The 23,556-nt window shown below is 41.1% G+C and overlaps 2 protein-coding genes across 4 annotated transcripts; one reads left to right on the top strand and one right to left on the bottom strand.

Moving 5' to 3' along the window:
• The first annotated feature begins 358 nt into the window (after positions 1 to 358).
• Positions 359 to 17,962, top strand: LOC146647222 (TOG array regulator of axonemal microtubules protein 1-like). The gene is made up of 23 exons (XM_085390889.1): positions 359 to 661; positions 1,200 to 2,382; positions 4,517 to 4,577; positions 7,102 to 7,230; positions 7,397 to 7,660; positions 7,778 to 8,055; positions 8,196 to 8,416; positions 9,031 to 9,131; positions 9,233 to 9,397; positions 9,505 to 9,573; positions 10,499 to 10,662; positions 11,114 to 11,276; positions 12,817 to 13,044; positions 13,441 to 13,564; positions 13,662 to 13,767; positions 14,047 to 14,282; positions 14,393 to 14,551; positions 14,956 to 15,082; positions 15,179 to 15,294; positions 15,408 to 15,591; positions 15,712 to 15,931; positions 16,019 to 16,105; positions 16,196 to 17,962. The coding sequence occupies exons 2-23, from the start codon at positions 1,348 to 1,350 to the stop codon at positions 16,447 to 16,449; spliced, it is 4,491 nt and encodes a 1,496-aa protein (XP_085247015.1). The 5' UTR covers positions 359 to 661; positions 1,200 to 1,347; the 3' UTR covers positions 16,450 to 17,962.
• Positions 17,853 to 23,553, bottom strand: ccdc28b (coiled-coil domain containing 28B). 3 transcript variants are annotated; one of them, XM_085390892.1, is made up of 6 exons: positions 23,262 to 23,553; positions 21,903 to 22,204; positions 21,426 to 21,595; positions 20,974 to 21,189; positions 19,331 to 19,353; positions 17,853 to 19,204 (listed from the first exon to the last, which is right to left on the bottom strand). In XM_085390892.1, the coding sequence occupies exons 2-4, from the start codon at positions 22,136 to 22,138 to the stop codon at positions 20,990 to 20,992; spliced, it is 606 nt and encodes a 201-aa protein (XP_085247018.1). In that variant the 5' UTR covers positions 22,139 to 22,204; positions 23,262 to 23,553; the 3' UTR covers positions 17,853 to 19,204; positions 19,331 to 19,353; positions 20,974 to 20,989. The 3 variants fall into 3 exon arrangements, with proteins under 3 accessions (XP_085247018.1, XP_085247017.1, XP_085247016.1); XM_085390891.1 differs by having other exon boundaries at positions 21,035 to 21,189; positions 23,278 to 23,547; XM_085390890.1 differs by having other exon boundaries at positions 21,035 to 21,189; positions 23,262 to 23,539.
• Positions 23,554 to 23,556: the final 3 nt, after the last annotated feature.

The following is a 23,556-nucleotide window of genomic DNA, read 5'->3' on the forward strand; positions in this document are numbered from 1 at the left end:
TTTTAGTGTTCAACAAAGAGACCAGAAAATAACTGGATAAATAACTTAAAATGTTATTTTAGAGTTACATTTTATGCCAACATGGGTGTGTGCTATATGTAACACAATGCAGCACTTTATATTCATGCCATAACGTATTGTTTAATTTTTAAATTTTATTTACATAAATATGGACATTAAACTTTTGTCAGGAAGTTACATAACTCCAAAACGTGCTGAATATATACAGTGAAGAAAACTAGATGTAAAATACTTTGATTTTCCCGCATCACATAATCACATTTATAATCACCGTCTATTTTGAGTCTTAACCTCAGATTCCTTGTAACGTCTCAGTCTGGGCTGCAGCTCCGTGACGACGATGCCGCCTGGAGGAGCCTGGTGCTCGCGTCTCCATGGAAGCACTCAGTTAGTTTGCGACATGTATTCGCCATTTTGCAGCTTCGGTGTGTGAAGTAACGGGGTGGGAGGGGGGCTCTTCTCGAGGTGAATACCTCTGTAGCTTCCAAACATTCAACACTCCAGACGTCAGCTAAAACAGCCAGGGAAATGTCTGCACTTAGAGAACTGTAGCGTCCGCAGTATGTCATGGAAATTTGGACGACGAAATATCACACAGGGTCGCCCAGCGTTGCCGAAGAGGACCGGGAGAAAATGCAAGGTCTGTTTTCTTGCTGTTTTTCTAACTTTGCTAGCCCAGCCACACAGAGCATACAACGGCGGAAAAAAATAGCGGAGCAGCGAGTTAGCTTAGCACCATTTCAGTGGTGTTGTAGTAAGCTAAGATTCTCTGTAGCTTCGCTAATTAGGCTGCTTAGCGGTAACGTGTGATCAACGTTTAATTGTAAGTCAATTGAAGGCATTACTTTGTAGCAAATAACAGGCTAAAGCTCCAATCGACACACTTCCAAAGCCTAACTAGTTATTTAAAAAAGCAGAAATAATGTAACATACAAACGTAAAGGTTGTCGTAACCATTTTTGTGGTAACTACGTTTCCAAGAGCCACAAGTGGTTGTGTTCCTTCGCCCTTATCTACCGTATCATGGTGATCGATCTGGAGCACTAGGAGACTCTCGCTAAAAACATACACCGTTATGTTGCTCTGCCTTGCTAAATATTTTAATGCGGTGTTACAGGAACCGCTAAGCCCTTTCTTGACTGTTAATTCTCTATATTCTCTATATTTTGCATTCACAGCTTGACAAACGGGACTGTGGTTTTTCCATCATCAACCACTCAGGATGAAAGCACCAAGTAAAGAGGAGGAGCATTACTGTCCTTGCAGGATTGTGTTTGCTTCCTTGGATTCTAAAATTTGACCAAATCCACCAAAAGAGTACCAATAATGATACCTGGATTGATCACCCAGGAGTTACAGGAGCAGCTTCTGGATGTGAAGAATTACCAGAATCGCACAAATGGGGTGGAGGAGCTCAAACACATCCTCTCAGAAGTGGACATTAAGTCAGTCCCTTCTGCTGGCATTGAGGCGTTTATAAATTTTCTCCCGCGACTTCTCGACGATAGTAATTTTAAGGTGTTTTCTGGCACCTTGCAAGTTTTAAACTTGTTAATTCGGAAGCTAGATACAGCTGTAGACAAATATTTCAAACATATAGTCTTAGTCGCCCTAAAGGCTTTAGGGGATACTCGCACTGTCACCAGGAATGAATACCTGAATGTGTTTCGACAGCTGATGAAAACTATTCCACCCCAGCAAGTATTGGATCTTGTAATTGGCCACTTGAAACACAAGAATTCCAGGGTTCGGGAAGATGTCCTTAACATCATTATGGCAGCTATGCTCACTCATCCTAGGAAAGATTTCAGCATCCCCAAGCTTTGCTTTGAGGTTGCGCCATACCTGGCAGACAGCAAAAGGAGGGTCCGACATGCCGCCCTCGAGCTGTTTGCTGTTTTTGACCATTGCCTTGATGCACGGAGAAAGCCGTCTCTCATGGAAGCTGTTGACATGGTTGAACTGAATGAGGATGCAGAAGGTCTGATGGCAGCTGTACAGGCAAGACGAGCAAGGCACATACTTCCAAAACTCTCCTCGGAAGGTATAGTGGAGTACGGCTTGGTGGTGCCCAAATCGGGCCAGCGGTGCTCACCACAGTATGGTTCTGGAGCTGATTTAGACTGGGTGTTGAATGGAGGGCGGATAAGTAGTGCCAGGAGCCACAGAACAGAACCAGACTGTGACAGATTATATGGCTATGGCAGCTTAGGCTCCCTCACCGATGACCTTCCACTTCAAAGGAGGATTGTCAGCGCGGGCAAAGGAAAGAACAAACTACCCTGGGAGATGTCGAGCTTCTCGTCCACTGAGAATGACCAACAGCAATGCAGTACACCCAACGGAAAGTGCACTGAACAGGTGGAGCTCATCAACACTGGGGATAATCTCAATAATCTTTTATGATAATTATGCCATTTGGATAACTTGCAATGATTTAGCATCTGTTTTTAAATACCTGTTTGCTTTTTCTCTCTCACCATGTCAAAATAAGACATAGTTTAGAGGAATTATCTGGTTTATCGCCAGTTAATTTTCCCCAATAACAGATGATTTTGACTCATATTAATGAAGCAAATTTCAGTTTTGCACATTAGGGCATGATTGCTCATCTGTTGACTGCCTAAACAAAGGAATATTTTTAATATTTTCCTTTAAACTACTGAGTATCAAAGCAGTTCATGTTGATTTCTCCCCCAATGAGCCAGTAACTGCAGTCACTACATGAAAGGAGTGGTTATTTTTGTCCTTGTTGTCTGTCTTATTTTACTCATGCTTAGCTTGCAGATAACATAAATGTTTGCATTATCAGAAACCAGTATTTTTTTAGTGAGATGAGTGATAACTAGAGGCAGCCTTCCAAAGATTTATAAGACATTTTAGAGGTGGCTTTTTCTTCAGAGACAGTTTTGAGGACAAAGCCTAAATATAGATATAGCTCTCATGATGCAGTATGTGATAAAGAGCAGCAGCAGAAAGGGTTTTGCTTCTGTGTGTCATTTTGTACGTTTTTTTTAATACATCCTTGCACACGTCTTCTTTTAGAACTGCCTTAACACCCCCCCCCCCCCCCCCCTTTTTTTTTTTGTTTTTTTGCTCTTTGAAGAAAATAATGTTTTCCAAGACTTGGAGTATGAAAATAGACTAAGATCGGTGAATTAATTTGGCTCTTAGTTCTTTATAACCACGGATAAATGGATAGACTCTCACTGGTACTATTCCTGTAGGAAATACAGTAGATGACTCATTTTTCCTGTATAGTGACACCATTGCTGCAAGGATGAGCGCCCAGTTTCAAGTACAAGTCTTGCGACAGTAGCTCTCAACCTGTTTGAAGGAAGGAAAGGAGAACATGTCATTTGTAACCTAACAAACTACAAGAACTTATTAAGCCATTACCAGCTTTATTTTAATAATCCCCTGGCTTTTTCTAAAATTAGTTATCAATTGACTGTGTTTTGTTCTGGGAACTAATATCCAGCTCAGAGCCTGTATTCGAGAAACCTTGCGTTTACAGCAGTGTCTGTTTCCCAGCAACCCCATTACCAGATAGCGCAGTTACTGAAATGATCGTGAAACATAATTGGTAATAACACAGAGTTATGCTTGCAAAACATGGCCTATTGCCTGCTCCACTGTTGATTGCAATCATGCCAAGTGCTCTGCTATGAGTGCTGATCAGATTATAGGCAGCGGAACTAATTTCAGCCTCACTGTTTTATCTGAGTGGTTGAAATACAAAAAAAACACACAAAAAACAAAGCAGTCTTTATTCATCTTTCTAAGGTTGCGTTGTGACCTTAAAACTTAAATGTGAACAGTGGACATCATACACCAAATTAAACTTTAGAGTAGCAGAAAGACCGTAAGCAGGATGTTTCCAGCTGACTAAATATCTCCTGCGTCCCTTTGTTGAGTGAATGACATTACATTGAGGTCCCCGTTATAGTTAGCCTTTGGACAAGGTTCATCATTTTTGTAATTTTTTTTCCCTCTCCAACCCACCACAGTGTATTTGAAATGAAGCAATCAAGTTGGCAGTGTAGACTTCATCCTTTAGGAATTACAAACATTTTTTTCCACAGTCATTTTAGCAGGATCAGAAATAACTGGACAGACTATAGTTATAAAAGGTTTAGCATGTCAGTGTCTGCTCAAAGCTTGGAACCTATGGACATCACTAAATGCTTTTCTCTGCAGGAGGAAAGCATTTAGTGATCTAGTGTGTGTCTGTGTTTTTGATGGAGTTATTTTTCAATTTCACACAAGGAAAAGCACAATGTGAAGTGGCAGAGTATGTGCGAGTCTCATAATTGGCCTAGAATTGCTAGAACTGTCAACTGTGGCTGAAAAAAGATGTGCTGAACTGTGAATGCTTCCCTGTTGAAACCCCAGAGATGATTATCAGACAGCAGCACTTGTTTTTATGACACTTGTTTTACCTTTTATACTTAATGTTTACCATTTAAAGAAATAATTGTACATTCTTTCACAGGGGTCAAATGGGGACACTCTTTCTTTGTCCAGGAAGCCAGAAACCTACATACCCAGTTTTAGTAAGTACCAAAACTTTCTTCTCTTTATATAATCTGACTGCATACCAGTCAGATTATACAGGGAGTGCAGAATTATTAGGCAAGTTGTATTTTTGAGGAATAATGTTATTATTGAACAACAACCATGTTCTCAATGAACCCAAAAAACTCATTAATATCAAAGCTGAATGTTTTTGGAAGTAGTTTTTAGTTTGTTTTTAGTTTTAGCTATTTTAGGGGGATATCTGTGTGTGCAGGTGACTATTACTGTGCATAATTATTAGGCAACTTAACAAAAAACAAATATATACCCATTTCAATTACTTATTTTTACCAGTGAAACCAATATAACATCTCCACATTCACAAATATACATTTCTGACATTCAAAAACAAAACAAAAACAAATCAGCGACCAATATAGCCACCTTTCTTTGCAAGGACACTCAAAAGCCTGCCATCCATGGATTCTGTCAGTGTTTTGATCTGTTCACCATCAACATTGCGTGCAGCAGCAACCACAGCCTCCCAGACACTGTTCAGAGAGGTGTACTGTTTTCCCTCCTTGTAAATCTCACATTTGATGATGGACCACAGGTTCTCAATGGGGTTCAGATCAGGTGAACAAGGAGGCCATGTCATTAGTTCTTCTTCTTTTATACCCTTTCTTGCCAGCCACGCTGTGGAGTACTTGGACGCGTGTGATGGAGCATTGTCCTGCATGAAAATCATGTTTTCTTGAAGGATGCAGACTTCTTCCTGTACCACTGCTTGAAGAAGGTGTCTTCCAGAAACTGGCAGTAGGACTGGGAGTTGAGCTTGACTCCATCCTCAACCCGAAAAGGCCCCACAAGCTCATCTTTGATGATACCAGCCCAAACCAGTACGTCACCTCCACCTTGCTGGCGTCTGAGTGGCACTGGAGCTCTCTGCCCTTTACCAATCCAGCCACGGGCCCATCCATCTGGCCCATCAAGACTCACTCTCATTTCATCAGTCCATAAAACCTTAGAAAAACCAGTCTTGAGATATTTCTTGGCCCAGTCTTGACGTTTCAGCTTGTGTGTCTTGTTCAGTGGTGGTCGTCTTTCAGCCTTTCTTACCTTGGCCATGTCTCTGAGTATTGCACACCTTGTGCTTTTGGGCACTCCAGTGATGTTGCAGCTCTGAAATATGGCCAAACTGGTGGCAAGTGGCATCTTGGCAGATGTACGCTTGACTTTTCTCAGTTCATGGGCAGTTATTTGGCGCCTTGGTTTTTCCACACGCTTCTTGCGACCCTGTTGACTATTTTGAATGAAACGCTTGATTGTTCGATGATCACGCTTCAGAAGCTTTGCAATTTTGAGACTGCTGCATCCCTCTGCAAGATATCTCACTATTTTTGACTTTTCTGAGCCTGTCAAGTCCTTCTTTTGACCCATTTTGCCAAAGGAAAGGACGTTGCCTAATAATTATGCACACCTGATATAGGGTGTTGATGTCATTAGACCACACCCCTTCTCATTACAGAGATGCACATCACCGAATATGCTTAATTGGTAGTAGGCTTTCGAGCCTATACAGCTTGGAGTAAGACAACATGCATGAAGAGGATGATGTGGACAAAATACTCATTTGCCTAATAATTCTGCACTCCCTGTATAAAATGAAAGCGTGTCGACATGACCAACACTTCTGCCAGATCCCAACAGAGACTGGAACAAAATGTCATGCTAATTCACTGTTGGTTAGTACGGCTATTGGTTGGTACAGCAGTCCCACAGAAAGGGGCATCGACAGCAGCTGTTCATTTAGTTTAAAAGCAGTTACTGACACTGAAAGAGAATGAAGGACCTGTGCTGTATTTTGAGCTGAAGCTTGGTTGGAACGTATCAAACTTACTTCAGCGGGTTAAAGGTAGCATGATAATTTTCAGGATGGACGCGGGCAGTAAAAATAGCAGCATCAAAGTTATTGTGGCTTGCTTTATTGTTGATTAAAGAGATTAGACTCATTTCCAATACTGCTGCACCATGTTTTTGTAAGGTAGGGACATGCTAGTGGTAATCCTAAAAAAAGGTAACAAGTTTGGACATGTGCCTGAAATATTGAAATGTAGTGACCTCTTTAACACCCAATACAAGTCAATAGTGTGTTTAGCTAAAACTTCCCACTCTTGCGTAACGTCACTGTGTAAATGTGCAGTTTCTATGGCAGCTGGTGCGGCTTACCTTTGCTCACAGGTGAGAGTGGAATCAAGCCGCAACTCTCCAGTCCAGAGTTTACCAGCTGAATGGAAAACACATTTATCAGTGATTTTTTTTTTTTTCCATTCCCTTTTTTTAACTTGCTTTTCATGTTTGTTTGTTTTCTGAGCTGTTCAGAAACTAAAACATCTTAGCTAAAGGATCGAATTCTCAAATTTTAAAAAAAACTTTATAGGACTTTGTTGATAAACCTTTTCATAATAGGCATTATTAGGGTTTTTTATTGCTGTCATTTTAGTAACTACTTTTTAGCGTTTCTGTTTTTAGTGAAAATGTGGAAATATACTTTGTGTCTAGGTTCAACGGAGCCCCGAAAACCCCAGGCCTCCCGAAGGAGGGAGTCTCCTGCGCATCTCAGGAGAAGTGGAAGCCTCAACTTAGAACCTGATATCTTTAAAACCACAAACTTCTCTGACCCAGATGTTGGTATGGAGTTATTTCAAAAATATTTTTACATTTAAAGTTCTTTTTATTGATTTATTTTGAATAAAATTTGAGTAAAATCTTGAAAGTACACTTAAAGTGGCATTAACCATTTAGTGTCCTTATACAGTTTTTCATGGGTCTGATGAGTGAATGTAATGTCTGACAGTGGCACCCAAAGGACGTCTGCTCTCGAGGAACCCCAGCGTTGAGCGAACATTTTCCCTCCCCTCAAACCCTACTACATCCAGCTCCTTTCTTCTTCCCTCATACCCACTGGCTACGCTCCCAGGGGGCTTGCTTACCCCAACCCCATCCCGCCGTCATGCAGACTCCTCCCTCTCTATGTCCAACACCTGGCCTAACAAGAAGGACAACAGCCCCCAACAGCGAGAAACCAGCCCCTGGAGAGAGACAGCGAGTGCTGCAAAAGGTAATCTAGTTGGAAAAAAGAGACTTCATTTCATATGTGTTTGTTTGTGATGCTGAAAATTTTTTTATTTATTTTTTACCTTTGTGGGGGGGTTTTCGGGTTACTATCCTGTCCCAGATGACTTCTCTAGCAGACGCTCTCCCAGACCTCTTTGTGCCTCCCTCATGAATTCTTCCACGTCATCATTCAGACGGGCACTGAGCAGTCCCAGAGGTACCTTCTCCGTCTCACCAGTAATCCCTCCAACAGAGCACATCCATTCCATTAATGGCCAGAGATCCAATGCCTCAGGAAGCCCTCTGAATCAGCAGTTAGAAAAGACCCTTAATGTGGACCCTGGTGGCCTCAGTGGTGTGGATGATCTTCAAGAAGATGATCCTCTGGACATGCAGGAGGTCAGCACAATTCTCTATTTTATATACTGGATGTTGTTTATAATCAGCCATCAAGAAGGGCCCTGCATGAACAGGCAGTTGAAGTAAAATGAAAAATCAAGCCTCTATGAGTTCCTATTAGCTTTGTAACTTGTCCACAGATGCTCAACTCCCTGCGCTCACTACGCAACAGCGCTGCCAAGAAGCGGGCCAAAGCGAGCCTTAGTAGTCCAGATCCAGACAGTCCTGACTCAGCTGTGAAGGTGGACTTGGGTCTAGACTCGCTGTCAAACACTTCTCCAGTGCTTACCAGCTCGACTAGTGAAAGTGGACTTTCTAGTCTGAGCTCAGTTGCAAACTCCAGCTTTAATGGCATGAAAAGGTAAAATATCCAGATTTTCTGCATTTGGCATGTATTGCTTATGATGTTGCCTCACATTTTCATGTAGTTTGACTGTGTTGGTCTGAAATTATGTTAATACACAAGATAAAAGTCACCTCCATATACTGCAAATACATACATAATTTAAAAAAAAAAGACAGTGGGACAGGGGTATAAAGTGGGAAGTATATTTGAAGCATCGGTTTTAACTGTTAGCCACATACTTATTCTTGGTGAACCCTTCTACTATAATCAAAATACCAACAAGGGAGCAGAATTAATTAAAAAAATGTATTTTACTTCATTTTTAAAATTTACAACGGAAAATAGAGCAAATACAACAAAAAAGCCATTAGTTATAGAGTGAAATCCAGAGACAAAAAAGTAACCGGTAAGATGTGAAGTGATCTTTTATATTAAATGTAACAGGGAGATGTTTGTTTATTAATAAAGATGACCTTGTGTTGGGATATGGGATATGTTGCCTGTTGTGTTTAATCATGTTGACAGTTTTAAGAAGCTCTGACTTTGTAGTCTTTAGGTGTTCTCTGATGATGTGTTGAATGGTAGGCAGTTTCTCATGATCACTTCTCACTTGTCACAACTGTCACCAGCCCTGGAAACTCTGCCTCTGCAGGAATGAAACCTCGCATTGCAAGAGTGCCTTCTGCAAAACTGAGGTCTTCTGTGTCCTCGGACTTCAGCAGCCTTCAAGGTAGTAAAGGAGAGAAAGGTTTTTCCCAGTTGATGCATTGCCGTGTGTCTTTTTTATATTATTTTATTTATTTACATTTTTGTTTTCTGTTTTTTCCCAAGTGTTGTCCCAGGGAGATGAATTCTCATCTAAGGTGGGTGTGGTTGGACAGAGAGTTACGTACTCCAATGGCATAATCAAAACTGCCGAAGAGAAAACGGTACCATCCCCTCCATTGGTCAGACCAGCTTTTCACGAATCTTTAAAAGCTCAGAAGCATCCCAAAGGTCAGCTAGCATCGATGAGAACAGAGTGCTATATTGGATATACCTTCTAATAGCATTTTGTGTGCTTAAATAATTAAATCTCATTATTTATCTCTTTTGATGTTCAGGATCCCATAGTCACAGCAGCAGTAGGAAATCACCAGGCACAGACATGTCTGAAGGAGTAGTTGGCAGAGGTAAGTATGTCTATGAAGGTTCTCAGTCATCCAGGTCATCGTAGTCAAAGGAGCTTGCAAAAAAAGGCGTCTGGACTTCTTTAAGTTACTTGAAGACGTTTCACCTCTCATCCGAGAAGCTTCTTCAGTTCTAAGGTCAAATGGTGGAGAGTCCCAGATATAAACCTAGTGGGAGTTTCCCCCCACAGAGGGACAAAAGGACCCCCTGATGATCCTCTAATCGCCTGAGCCAAGGTGTAAAACTGGGTGTGGGTCACAATCAGCCAGAGTATCGGGTGAGTTTAACACCCACTCACATCCTGGGCCATCTGATCTCAGGAATTCGCATGATAAGGTGGGGCCAGGTTTCACAATGAACTCATCCGAAACTCTGGCTGATTGGGACCCACACCCAGTTTTACACCTTGGCTCAGGCGATTAGAGGATCATCAGGGGGTCCTTTTGTCCCCCTGTGGGGGGAAACTCCCACTAGGTTATATCTGGGACTCTCCACCATTTGACCTTAGAACTGAAGAAGCTTCTCGGATGAGAGGTGAAACGTCTTCAAGTAACTTAAAGAAGTCCAGACGCTTTTCTTTGCAAGCTCCTTTGACTTGGCAGAGGTAAGTTTCAGATCTGTAAAGGATACAAGTTATCATTTGATTGTCCAGGCTTTTGCTGTGTTACTAAGCTGATGTAGCTCAGTGCTGCTCTTGGTTTTTTTTTTTTTTTTTTTTTTTTTTTTTTAAATAAAGGACTCAACAACATATCTTTTATTTCTCCCATCCGTTTTTTTTTAAACTACACGTTTTCAACTAGCTATAAATTACAGCTGCTTTCTGGATGTATTTTTAAATAAAGCTTATAAATATAAACTTGCTTGTTCCTGCATGATCACAGTTAAACCGCTAAAAGATTAGTCATCTTATTCCCTCATGCTTATTAGGCATGCTTGGCACTGCAGTGTCCTCCAGCCATCCAGGAGTTCTCTTGCCACTTGAGCACTTATCGTTCAAACCCCCCACTGATCCCTCAGTGGGCATCCACAGCAACGCTGTGTCTGGCAGTCACCAAGACAGTGATATCATCCCACGTCCAGAAGAGGTTAAGGTTAGTCACACTCTGTTCAGCGGTGGATGAAGAGTGTTGCTATATATTACTGTGATGTTTAAATAGTAAATACTGATGCCATGTTTATATTGAATATACGATATAACATATGGCATCATTTACTTTGGGATTAATAAAGTATTCTTATTCTGATAATGTCAATGTTTTTTGTGCGTGTGTGTTTTGACTCTCTGCTTAATACACCCCTAATTAATTGTCAGAAGAGAGACAAAACACATTTTAAGTTAAAATGTTAATTTCAAATTAAACAAAAACTATATATCTATATTGTATATAAAAAAAAATAAAATAAAAAAAAAAGATAATATCAGAATCAACCATATGTAATGAAAACTTGGTATTGACACAGCTCCGTAGTTCATAATCTCAAGCTTCCGGTTAGCAGAATCTGACCCTGTGTGTGCTTTTGTTTTGTTTTCTGGTTGCGCAGGAGAGGATAAAAAATGCAAGATTTGGCCGGGATAAGAACAGGCTGGATCAACAAGATGGCCCGATAAGTCAAGGGCAGTATTCAACAGATCAGATTCGCTACCGTGTCAGGAAGATGCTGTCTGATTCACCAACAGAGGAAAATGGAGCATTAGTCATTAAAGGCAAGAGAAAGTTTTTGAAACTTATAAATCTCTGCTTTTTTATTTAAAAAAAATAAAAAGCACATTTCTCACAATAAGACCTTTTTTTTATTTTTTATTTTTTTTGGCTTAACATTTATCCCTCATCATAAATGCCTTTTATTTTGTATTTAACAAATGTGATGCATTTTTGTGACAGAAGATAGATTTAATTTTAACCTTTAATTTCTTTAAAATAAATAAATGTTATGGTTAAAAAAATCCATCTTTGCAGATAGCTTTAAGTATTTTATAACTATCTCATATAGCACTTTTCTTTATTAATCTATACACGTCAGCTTTGTGTCCGCTGCACCCTTGGGCATACTGAACTCACAAAACAACATAACTGTTTTGCACAATGGCCTAAGGAGTAAACAGCATGTGTTAGTGTTAATTTGCTCCACAGTCCGATCATCCCATCACATCCCCCTGTGGGATTTCAGATGACTGATGGCGCATCCCCAACAGGGCAAGGGGAGCAGAGAAGGTTAATGTGCAGCTGTTAGGGTGGAGGTATCCACCCAATGTAATGCAAAATGTGTGGCTCAACCACACAAAGCTCAGTGGAGCATGCCGGGAATTTCTTATTACCAACATAAAGAGATCTTTAAACATTGACATAAAACAACATAATTAAAGTGGACGGATGGCAGTTAAAGAGCTAAAACATCGTTGACTCATAAAGTTTGCCAACTGTACTGTTTTACCTTAGACCTGCAGTACAGACTCGTGCAGTCTGTTTTTACAAGTGCAAAATGTCTCACTTGCCTCTCTTCCACTCTTCATTGTTTCCTGCCCACACACAGCAGAGTTTCTCCATCAAAAACTCCTGGTGGGGAAAAATTATGATGATGATAAATGAGTGTCTTCAAGTGCCCACTCACAGTTAGCTCTAATTTAAACCAGCATCTTCTGTTTTCTCACATTGGATGATGACGGATCATTGTGGAGGCCACACACGCTTGCGCGCGCACACACACAAATTTCATAGCATGTAGAAGCCCAGGCATGTGCACAACAAAGTGTTTTGTTGAAAGTGTGAGTTATCTATAGACCTGTCACAGTATGAATCACAATAATGATATTATTACTTTAATGCACAAATTGGGAAAAGAACTAAAAACAATAACATGCATGTAGCACTTTTAACTCACTAGTGCTGTTGTTGTTGTTGTTGTTGTTGTTGTTTTTTAAATGACATTAAGAAGTTTTCCCAGGATTCATTTTATTCTCAGTCCAGAAGAGAGCGCTCTCTCAAAGCTAGTGTACGAGGGGTACTACTTGTTCTCTCACACGAGGGACACACTTAACTAGTTTAGATGTTTTTAATAATAAAGAAGAAAAAAAGCCTTTTGCTCAGCAGTGCTGCTTTCAACCACTAATGTAGGTGGTAAGTTTCCTGTGTGCCTGAATTACAGAAGCCTGTCACTTTAACAGATTTGTTATGTTATATTTTGCATGTGTAAAAAGTTCAAATTTTTGTGTCTGGTGATTCAAACGTTATTCTTCTCTGTTGCAGATCTGCATATGAACGGCAGCACAGTGACATCTAAAGCAGACCCTGTCTCTGATGAGTCTCTTGTCACCAGTCCTGACACTCCCCAAGGACCCCAAAGCCCAATTAAGTGCTTCACTCCACCCCACCAGCCCAGCCCCCCTACAGTTCCACCCAACCCTAAAAATGTGTCCCGTCTTAGGAGGGCACCTAGCCTGAGCAGAACCCGTCCTTCACTGTCCCACAGTTCAGGTGAGTTGATCTTAAAAACCTTTTACTACATGCTGCATAATCTTTGTTGCACACAGAAAGTTATTGTCCCTGTTTAACGACACTCAGTAACATTATAATGATACAAACCATTGCTATAACAGGCCTTTGTTTATAGAAAATGTTGGAACATTAATTAATTAAACCTCTGGGACCATCAGAGAATGGGTGAATAAGATGTTTGCTCTGGGTAATGTGCTTCAATACTTTGTTTTGACAACCTGCTGTTAATGCACCGACACACACACACACACACACACACACACACACACACACACACACACACACACACACACACAGAGCGCTTGTTTTCAGCCTGATTGAGATGTAACATGAGACTGAATCTGTGTGTTGTGTGGTGTTTAATGGGCCATTTAGATGAGCTGTCCCCTGGCAGTTTGGGGCACAGGAAAAATCTCTCAGATCCTGCAGAGCTGTGTCCGTTTTCCAAACCCGAGCTGGCGCTGGTGCAAAGCTTCAATCTGCTGAACTCTGAAGACTGGTGAGAAATAATCAATCCATCATCCTTAAGCATCTCTTTCAATGTGGACCACAGAGTAAAATTATTACCCTTTGTGCGTTGTTATTTTCGAATGTAGGGAGAAGAAGATTGAAGGACTGACATTCCTGCGCTCTCTTGCACACTATCACTCAGATACACTTCAGGCTCGGCTTCATGATGTTTGCCTATCTCTCATTCAAGAGGTAATATCATTTTTTAATAACAATCCCACTTAATTTTCGGAATCTATGCATGGCGGTGTTTGACTCTGCTGTTCCAGTTTTGCAATTCTATTTAATTTCTCTGTGTCTTAATAGTTTTGCTTCATAATTATATATAGTCTCAGCTATAATTGCTTGACATTTTGCTAAATTCCCATTGTAGATTTTTTTTTTTTTGGTCAAATAGATATCTTGAATATGTAATCAGTGCTCATTTACTCTTCTTATACCTTAAGCACTAATATTGTTAATCTTATTTAGGTGAAGAACCTGCGGTCGGGTGTGTCCAGGGTTGCCGTGTGTACCCTGGGTGACCTGTACACACACCTTCAGCGAGCGATGGACCAGGAGCTAGAGGGGACAGTTAAAGCTTTACTGCAGAAGGCTGGGGAGAGTAATGCCTTCATTAGGCAGGATGTAGATGCAGCACTGGATTGCATGGTGCAGCACTGCACCCCTACTCGAAGCATCAATGCTTTACTTACTGGAGGACTCAGGTTAGATTACACACAGGACAGCTCTTTGTTGTTTGTTTGCTTCTTCTCTGTTTGGATCACTACATAATTTAAGCTTTGATTGCTGAATTGATTTCCTCCTCTGCTGATAGTCACCTTAATGCAGTAGTGAGGAAATGTATGGCTCAACATCTGGCTAATTTGGTTGAGAAGGTTGGTGCTGCACGTCTCCTTTCTGGGGCTAAAGATCTCACTGACAGAATTTTACCTGCCGTGGTCAAACTCGCACAAGACTCCTCACAAGAAGTTAGGTATGTAAAAAAACAACAAAAAAACTTTCATATTAATTCATTTAATTTTTGTGTTTTAACTTCTTTACAACTTGTTCATATTTGCTTGAACGGTGAGATTATATTTTTATGTATTGCCAATGAAAAGCATTCAGCAATAACAGATAACAGTCAGAAAATGTCAAATTTGAGACATTTTAAAAGTCTTTAGACCATCAAAAGGATATAGTACAATCCAAATCTACTTTTGGTTTTGCTGGAATTGATTTGTTATTGTTGACACTATTTCTTTTGGTGTCACTGTACTGTAATTACCTTGCATTTCATTAAAATATGTTTAGAAATGCTTTTCTGTTGCTTTTGGACTGCAAATCCAAAGTGCCACTTTAACAAATGAGATAATATTACACCTTCTCCCCTCAAAGGTACTTTGGCCGTCGAATGCTGCTGTCCCTGTCTTCCCACCCAGAATTTGAAAAGATCCTGGAGAAATACATCCCTACGAAAGACCTGCAGACTGTCAGAGACACCATCTTCACTCTAAAGACAAAGGTACTGTTTCTTTCTGTTTATGTTTACAGGAAAATTGGTATTTTGGCTGGAAGTTAAATATAGGCATCTAACTCTGAGATTGTTGGGGGGGGTTAGGGTCTTGGTGAGATGCCTCAAGATACTCAGTCAGCCCGAGGCAGACGTTCCCTCCCGGGCAGCGGTACAGTCAGAGCCTCATCGCTCAACAGAGAGCCACTCAACCAGACCAACAGGTGGGTGTAGATATCAACCAATGCACCAGAGTAGCCCATTAAGGAAAATTTATTTTTCACAAATGTGTAATACATATGGAAAACACGTGAATTGTGATGCATTTTATATACAGGGAGTCTCACAGCCATTACAGCTGTAGATCTCAGACACAGAGTTTTGCAGACAAGACTGAGTACATCAAGCAGATCTCGGATCTGCTGGCTTCAAAGGACTTCAGAGAGAGGATCAAAGGCATCGACCAGCTAGTGGCTGACTGCCAAAACAACCCAAACATGGTTATCAACAGTATATTCCCGGTTAGTAATTTATTTATTTTTTTTCTCCAAATCAATTTAGCATGTCTTTATGTACATTGTGGTCTTTTCATTATAATGACAAAGTGTTTATCCTTCACTTTCTGATCTCCCTAATTCTAGGTGTTTGATGCCTTCAGAGCCAGGCTGCAGGAGTCCAACAGCAAGGTCAACTTGTATGCCCTGGAGTCTTTACAGAAAATCATCCACTTGTTAAAGGACAAGCTGTCCCAAGTGGTCAACATCCTGGTCCCAGCAATCGTGGACAATCACCTCAACTCAAAGAGCAATGCCATCTGCTCTGCTGCTATTGGAGCTATTAATGCACTCATCTTAAATATAGGTACTTACTTTGAGCATTAAAATAGAGGAGAAAGTTTTGGTTAAAAAAATTGCTTTAATTTGACTTCCATTTTTTTGCCTGCTACAGACAACATACTTCTCCTTCAGCCTTTTTGCGCCAAGGCTCAGTTTTTAAGCGGGAAGGCAAAGGTGAACCTTATCGAAAAGGTCGCAGGTATGTCTGGTGTCCTAGTTCGGCACTGTAATCAGCTTCTGCTTTGATGTATCTAAATGCAGTGTATTGCTTCTTATCTTCTATATTTAGATCTTGTGACAGAGCTCTACCCTCGTAAGCCCCAGATGGTCGAGCAGAAAGTGCTGCCCTTGCTCTGGCACCTCTTGGGCACCTCTACCCACAGCGGCACCATTCATGGCCGGGGCGGCAGCGTAAGGGGTGCTACCGCCAACCTGTGCCAAGCCCTTTATGCCCAGATGGGGCCAAGCCTGAGCGAGTGTGCCGCCTCCCAGCCTGCCAATGTCCATGAAAGTCTAAATGATATCCTGAGGACCTTATCGTAAGGTAAAGCAGGCTCCAAACAGAACCAAATGTCGAAAGAGGGACAGCATTAAAACTGATCTTACTTGAAGATGTTGCATTATCATTTCTTATAGTGCCTGCACTTTTATATAAACATAGAGAAAGTCCTTAAGAAGTTGGAGCTCTTATTCTTATCTCAGTGAGATTCCGTCTGGTACAGAAGCATGGATGGCTGTAACATAATGGCATCAGGTCTTTCACATGTCCAACCTGCTCTCTTTGCACTTTGAAAGTAGCTCATTGTCGTTGTTTTGTTTTTGTTTTTCCATAAACTCTACATGTACTGTAGACCAGCGGTCTCCAACCTGTTTTGCGCCACGGACCGGTTTATGCCCGACAATATTTTCACGGACCGGCCTTTAAGGTGTCGCGGATAAATACAACAAAATAAAACTAGTACCGGTACCGAAAAAAAGAGAATTTATTCATAACACACGTGAAAAGACCCAGGAAAACCGAGTTAACGATAAAAACGATAACAAAATAACGCTGAAAACCGATAAAAACCCTGAAAACCAAACATTTCACACCTGAGCCTCAACTCTCGCGGCCCGGTACCAAACGACTCACGGACCGGTACCGGTCCGAGGCCCGGGGGTTGGGGACCGCTGCTGTAGACAAATCAGAGACACTATTGCAGAATGTAAAATTAAAATGCACAAAAAGAAGAGGAAGAACACAGGGACCTGAAAGTTGTATATTTTTGCTGTTTCATCAGATGTGATGTGATATTTTTAAAATATCTTTATGTAGTTGGAGATTTTTGAACTGAGATTAACAAGCATAGTACAAAAATACTTTTGTACAGCTCAAATGTGTATTTGCACAGTATTAGCTTATTCTATATGTTTGCTGTATGACGGTACAGTTATAATTTATCTCTTGTGTAATGGTTTAAAAGTCATATATAATGTGCTGAGTTGGTACTATGTCTCTTTTTGCATGACCAAAATTTACTGGCAGATCAAAACTGTTGATTTATGTGTACGTGGACTTGTAGAGGAAGGTTGGTCTCGAACTCTGAGAAGGAAAAAATTTTACCTCTTCATTTGCCTGAGAAATAGTCACAGCCCAGGTCTGATATTGTCTCAGTATAGTGCCAGTCTTCAAGTAGCCTTTTAACTCATCTATTGTTAAATTATAACTGAACTTGTTTGTGAACAAGAGCAAGAAGATATATGAATAAACTGTTTTATTTCTGTAAAACCAACTTCAGCGTGCGTCATTCAAAGACTGAAAATGGGGTGGAAGGATTAACTCGCTAATCACAAACATGGATCATTTTAAAAATTGAAAGATGACTTCTGTCCATTAAACACACATTATTAATCTTAGGTAATCTAATATAGCTTTATTAATAGGCGGAGTTACTGGAAACACAAGCTTCAGGTGTTCTTTTTTAATTCCTTATGCTTCATTCATGACATTCTTAGTAAAAGCTAACCATAACTAGCCTTCTGATGACTACACTTCATTTGTAAAAAACAAAACAAATGTCTGGCTGTGAAGAATCCTTGAAAGAGGACTGATCAAAGGCTTGAAAAGAGGTAGGCTTAGCACACGATTTTGGGGGGAAAAAAACAAAAAAGGGGGGAGCGTTGCTTCAAAAATGCTCTCATGTTTAACAGTGAACACTAATATCTCTGTAATTCTATGGTCATGATTAAACATGACATCCAAAGTACACTCTTGGGTTTGTAATTTAATAAAACACAAATCATAATCACCGAACCTTTATATCAAAGTAGCTGCCATTTTGAAATAGCACTGTTTAGAAATGTATGCTAGCTGCAAAACACTACGCATGTGCGGTCCTTGTAAGACTGAACAAGCTACTGTTTGACCTTCATTTAATGGTACGTGATTTTCTAGCATTTCAGCAGCAGGGTGAACTAGCTTGTGCTTGGAGGGATGCTGCTACTGTTGTTTTACGGTAATTTTATTTTTTTTAAAGAAAAAAAACCTAAAGGTAATCCTGTCCAATACAGCAACTAAACTGCACATAATTCAAACTTGATATCAGCAATATACACAGAAAATAAACATTTAGTTTTCCACGTCCAGTGTTTTCCAATAGCAAACCTTTAGCAAAGATATAAAAATGAGGGAGTGCTTTCAGAATAAGAGCAAAACTCCCTTTAAACTTCAGAGCTAGCCACAGTGGTGCTGTCAAAAGGGCCGAATGCGTTTGCTACTTGAATGTGCAGATTCCTTACCTTTGCTTATGGATGCATACAGTTAGATGGAATATGTCACAGATTAGGCATATACATACAACAAAAGAAACAGTATAAATATTTCGAAGTCTCGTTAAATGTGCTTTTTGGCATGAAAAAAAACAGAGCCAATGAGTTCACTCACCTGGATTGACTTCTTTCTTAAAATTATGTAACTAAAAACTAAAGCCAAGGGAAAGTTAACATACAGGATATTCTCACAGATTCCTGATCAGTTAACCATCAAGTTCCTTTTGTGTTATGAATGAGAGCGGTTCATGATTTTGACAGTGTTCAGTTAATGCTCTGCTGCTCTCGAGTCCTTGCTTTGTTCCCTCAGCTTCACTGACCAAATGGAAAAAACGAGCCCCTCCTCCCGTTGATCTTTCCATCCTGTTACTAAGGCAGCTGGATCGATTCCACGTTAGACGAGTGTGTGGTTGCCATCCCGAACACCTCATTCTGTCAGGGACCAGATGTCTTGGGCAGGTCCTGATTCTCAGCCAAGTGGAGCTTTTGTCTGAACGTGCACACATTAAGGATTCACCACAGAAGGACTGAAAACACATTCAAATCCAGCATCCGCTCCTGGACTGTCGGGGCAATTCCCATAAACAAATATGCATTTGAGCTAAGAAAAGGATACATTGAGGTGCTGAGCTCTTCAAGCTGCAGAAACAAAGGAGCAAACAGGAGAGAGGGTTATTGAAAACAAAGCCAAAAATAGAAAGTGAAGCGCTAGTACCTGGCAGTAATCTCACTGTGGGATCATGTTACATAACAGCCTGTGCATTTCAGATCAATATTTGAGTTACGCTCTCATCATCGACTGCAGTGTTTCCAGAAGCAAACGTTAAGCTTCGATACAAAGTAAAGTTGCTTCATAGCCCATCTGCTCTGAGGCCCAATTATCCACTCTGGCTTCAGCTAGAAGCCAGAGTATTCCTGGCAGCAGTGTCTGTAAATGAGTTGAAGGGTTTTTCTCACCTCAGTCACAGAGCACTGCAGCTTCCCGCAGTGAGCATAGCGTGGGTAACTACAGTAGGAGCCACACAACAAACTAACAATAGAAACTGTCAAGACATCCTTAGATGGCACATCACTGTACGAGAGCTTTTTTTTTCCCTTTTTAAACGAGCCAACAGTTCAGCAAAACTGAATTTCATGTGGAAAATTATAGTAACAGGATTTAAATTCATTGGTTTGTCCAAATAAAAAAAATTCACATTTTCCTTCAGTCTATAGTACCGTTTATCAAAAGGTTTTTGTTTGTTTGAGATGCCCAATTGTGGAGATATTAGCTCTACAAACCTTCCCTTTCGTCACAGCCTTCTCATGTGGGAGGAAAAAAAAAAACAAAAAGCATCTGAATGTCTCCCTCCAGAAATCATATCGCTCAAAAAAAAAGAAAAACACACTATAAAATGTACAGCCACCTAACATTACAGCTCAACTAAGGAGTACAAGCCTTGACACCATTTTATGGAGCTTTATGGTGAGATTTGAAACCCAGTTATTATCATCAGGTTAAGTCTTTCTGTTCCCAAGCACAGCCAAACAGTTATCAACATACACATAACTAAGTTTCTTACCAAAGCACAATTGGAAATCCTAACATCCATCAGCATGTCCACAGGAAAAATAGATACTAACCAATGAAAACAGGAGCCTCTGAGGAAATATGTAAATAAATGTAAATGAAGGAGTAAGAAAGTATCTTCCCAGGTGTGCCTGGGAAAAGACAAACTTAACTCTGTGAATACTGGGAGTTAAATCACACTTCAGGATAACATAAAATAGTGCCATTCACATCCTGTGGGCGTCGGCTCTGCCAGCTGATTGGTCTGTACACCTGACCCGATGAGGGAAAAATCAAACGGGACAATGTTAGACTAGTTAGGTAACACAGATTAATGCAAGTCTATTAGCAGGAACCACAGCTGTTGCGTGGAAGACTTGTGTAATCTCCATTCACTCCAGTGGACCTTGTTTTGGGTTTTTTTTAAAGGGTAAGAAGGTAAAAAAGTAGTCTGTATGTTATCAGCACACAATGAAACTGCTTGAAGGGTTTTATGATCCAGTGAATTCTGAAACCTGGCATGACCCCGAATTAACGGCTCTGGCCAACTAGCCAACCCAGTGAGATCACATTCTGTACAGGCACAAGATGGTGCTACATGTGCTCTAAAACCTTTAAACACTTATTTCTTAAATCCAGCTCTACAGATGGTGTTAAATCTATAGCGGTTTTTCAGAGTAGAGCTCCGTGATGTAAACTAGCCTTAATACCTGTACATGTGGTGTTTCATGTCCACTTTAAAAAGCTGCTGCCACTGGGATTCATGCTTACGTTGCAGAGCAGGTGTTCCAGGTTGTGGTCGGAGGCACATTTCCTCTGGTCCTCGGAAAGCTCCTCCACATGGCTGTCAAGGCTGAAGTGCAGTCGTGCCAGCTTTTCCTGCATCTCCCGCACGTGTTCGAGCTGCTCAAAGGAGCATACTTTACCTGGAAATCAGACAGGTTAAACCAGACCTGAATCTGATGGCGCAGTGTGTCTTGTCTTGTGATTACATCAAAGTCAAAAGTATTTCCATGGCAGCAGAGGCGTTAAAAAATAGCACAGCGTGTATTTGATTTCAGCCTGATTCATGTAACACAGCCACTTTTCACTCGCCTTTATTTTCAGCCAGTAACAGAATACTCTCCTGGGGGGGGGGGGGCATCTTATCAGGTTACCTTACCAAAAGCTTGCAGTTTGCCTGAGTGGAAGTCATTGAGGAGGTTGAGTAGGCCTCCCTCCATCTCTCTCACATCTGAGACATCTGTGAGGAAGGAGTGCTGCAGGGGGGACGACTGGATTACTTTACTGGGCCCTGCTGGCTGGGGGGCCCTGGGCTTCTCCCTGTGGGGTCTGACAGGAAAAACAACAAGATAACATTGCAACTATTTATTTTTGTTAACATATGACAACATTTAAAAAACAAGCAAAACAAAAACAACACCCGGACGAACCAAATCTGTATCCTGCTGTATCATCAAATGCAGGTGAAACACAGCGTTGTCTTAGTGAGTTATTTTATTGCTGGTCTTGGAGGAAAACCTGATGCATTAAACCATTTCTTTCTTATTTTGACTGTGAAACACCATTATCCCTGAACATACACATGCTGTCTGCCCCACAAAGCGGTGCAGTCCTGGTAGGTCATTAAGACACAAACCTGGTGATCTTTGGTGGAGCAACGACCGCTGCGAACACGTCTTTGGGCTGTCCCGGTGCGCCTATGGACCTTTTATACTTGCCCCTGTTCTTGGGGGAGGGAGGCTGCGGCAGGCCGAGGGAGAAGGTGGCACTTTTGCTGGCAGGCAGGACGGAGAGCTTGCGGGGGTTGATGGGCGGTGGAGGCGGTTGGGGGAGGGACACTTTTGGGCTTCGCTTCTTGCGCTTGTCTTCCATTGTTATTTACTTAGTTCTATTAGGAGAAGCTCCCTGAGGTGCAGCCTGGCTGGTGTGCAGGAAGTCCTGAAACGACAACGGTAGGAAGTTTGAAAAGCAGCAGCCTGTGGAGGATTGTCATTGTGCCAAAATTAGTGCTGCAGCCCAGAATGCTCCCCTCTGCATGTTTAGGGAAGCTTTAACTGGCTTAACAGCATCCCCAGGTGATTACAGTAAAATCCAAAACAAACAGTTCCTCCACTATTTATAATTTGATAAGAAATATATAGGCACATATTTCCTGTATAGGATTTATTCGATAGATAATTAATGGTTTTGCTTCCTTGGTGTTTAAAAAAAAAAAAAGGTGAAACTGGAGACTTTGAAGATATTGAAAGTGGAATAAGGTTAGGAAAATATGTGTGAACTAAACTGGATGGCGTACATTTTTTAACTAAACCTAACTAACTAAACTAAGCCTGCGTGAGTGATGAAGAAATCAAGGAACGCACTTTAACAAGGAAATGTACTCTATTGCACCAAGAGCCTATAAAACAATACGCTATCATCCGAAATAAACATAACTTTTATACAAAAGGCTCAATGAAAGTCTGTGTTCTCCATTCTTGTGGCGCGTTATGGACTAACACTGTGCGATAAAGACATTAAAGGCCATTAGAATTTAATGCGTCAGTCAATACATGCATTCAGTCTAAATATTTTATGAATTATGATTTTTACAGAGGCGCATTAGCATTAAAAGACACGAGCTCGTGTCGGTTTTCAGCGTCGTGAAACTGTTACAGCAGTGTCCGTGTTTGTCGTTGCTTAGTTACATTTTATGGTGGTCTTGCCTTGGATTTATCGCGCTCTCTCATTACAATGAATGCAATCTCTGTTGTGACAGCAGTTATCTGGTGAACACTGCGCCAGCCTCTGTTCAAAGTAGGAGCCAAAGATGGCCACTACGGTAATACACAATGGCAACTTTCTGCGCTGAAATTCTGCTTTTAGCGGGAGAATTATTCTCCCGAGTAAAGAACAATTAAGCGGACTGCGGGTCGCTGCGCCACCGGGTTCAGTTCCGTGAAAGGATACGCGTAAAGGGAACGCATCATCTGCTGATGACACAAATAAGACTTACCGAATCAATTACGCACCAGAGAGCAACGCCGACAGGGCGCCGGCTCGCATTTCTCCTCCTAGGATTTAAAAGTCCACTTCATATGAATCCTGATGTTAAAAAGAAATGTAATACAGTGGAACGATCCGTACAGCCCCGGTGTTTTTACCGATGAAAGGTAAAGAGCGTCGATGCCGCGCTTGGCTCGTGCGGAGCTCAGCTGTCGTTTTTATTCCTTCTTAAAGGGCCAGTCCACCCGGCCGTGCGCCACGGGGGGAGGAGCGACTGTTCACGCAGGTTACTGACTGGCAGGATG

The sequence above is a fragment of the Rhamphochromis longiceps genome, linkage group LG19, assembly GCF_057381845.1.
Source record: "Rhamphochromis longiceps isolate RC_006_pf linkage group LG19, R_longiceps_female_GT1.1, whole genome shotgun sequence".
Lineage (NCBI taxonomy): Eukaryota > Metazoa > Chordata > Actinopteri > Cichliformes > Cichlidae > Rhamphochromis > Rhamphochromis longiceps.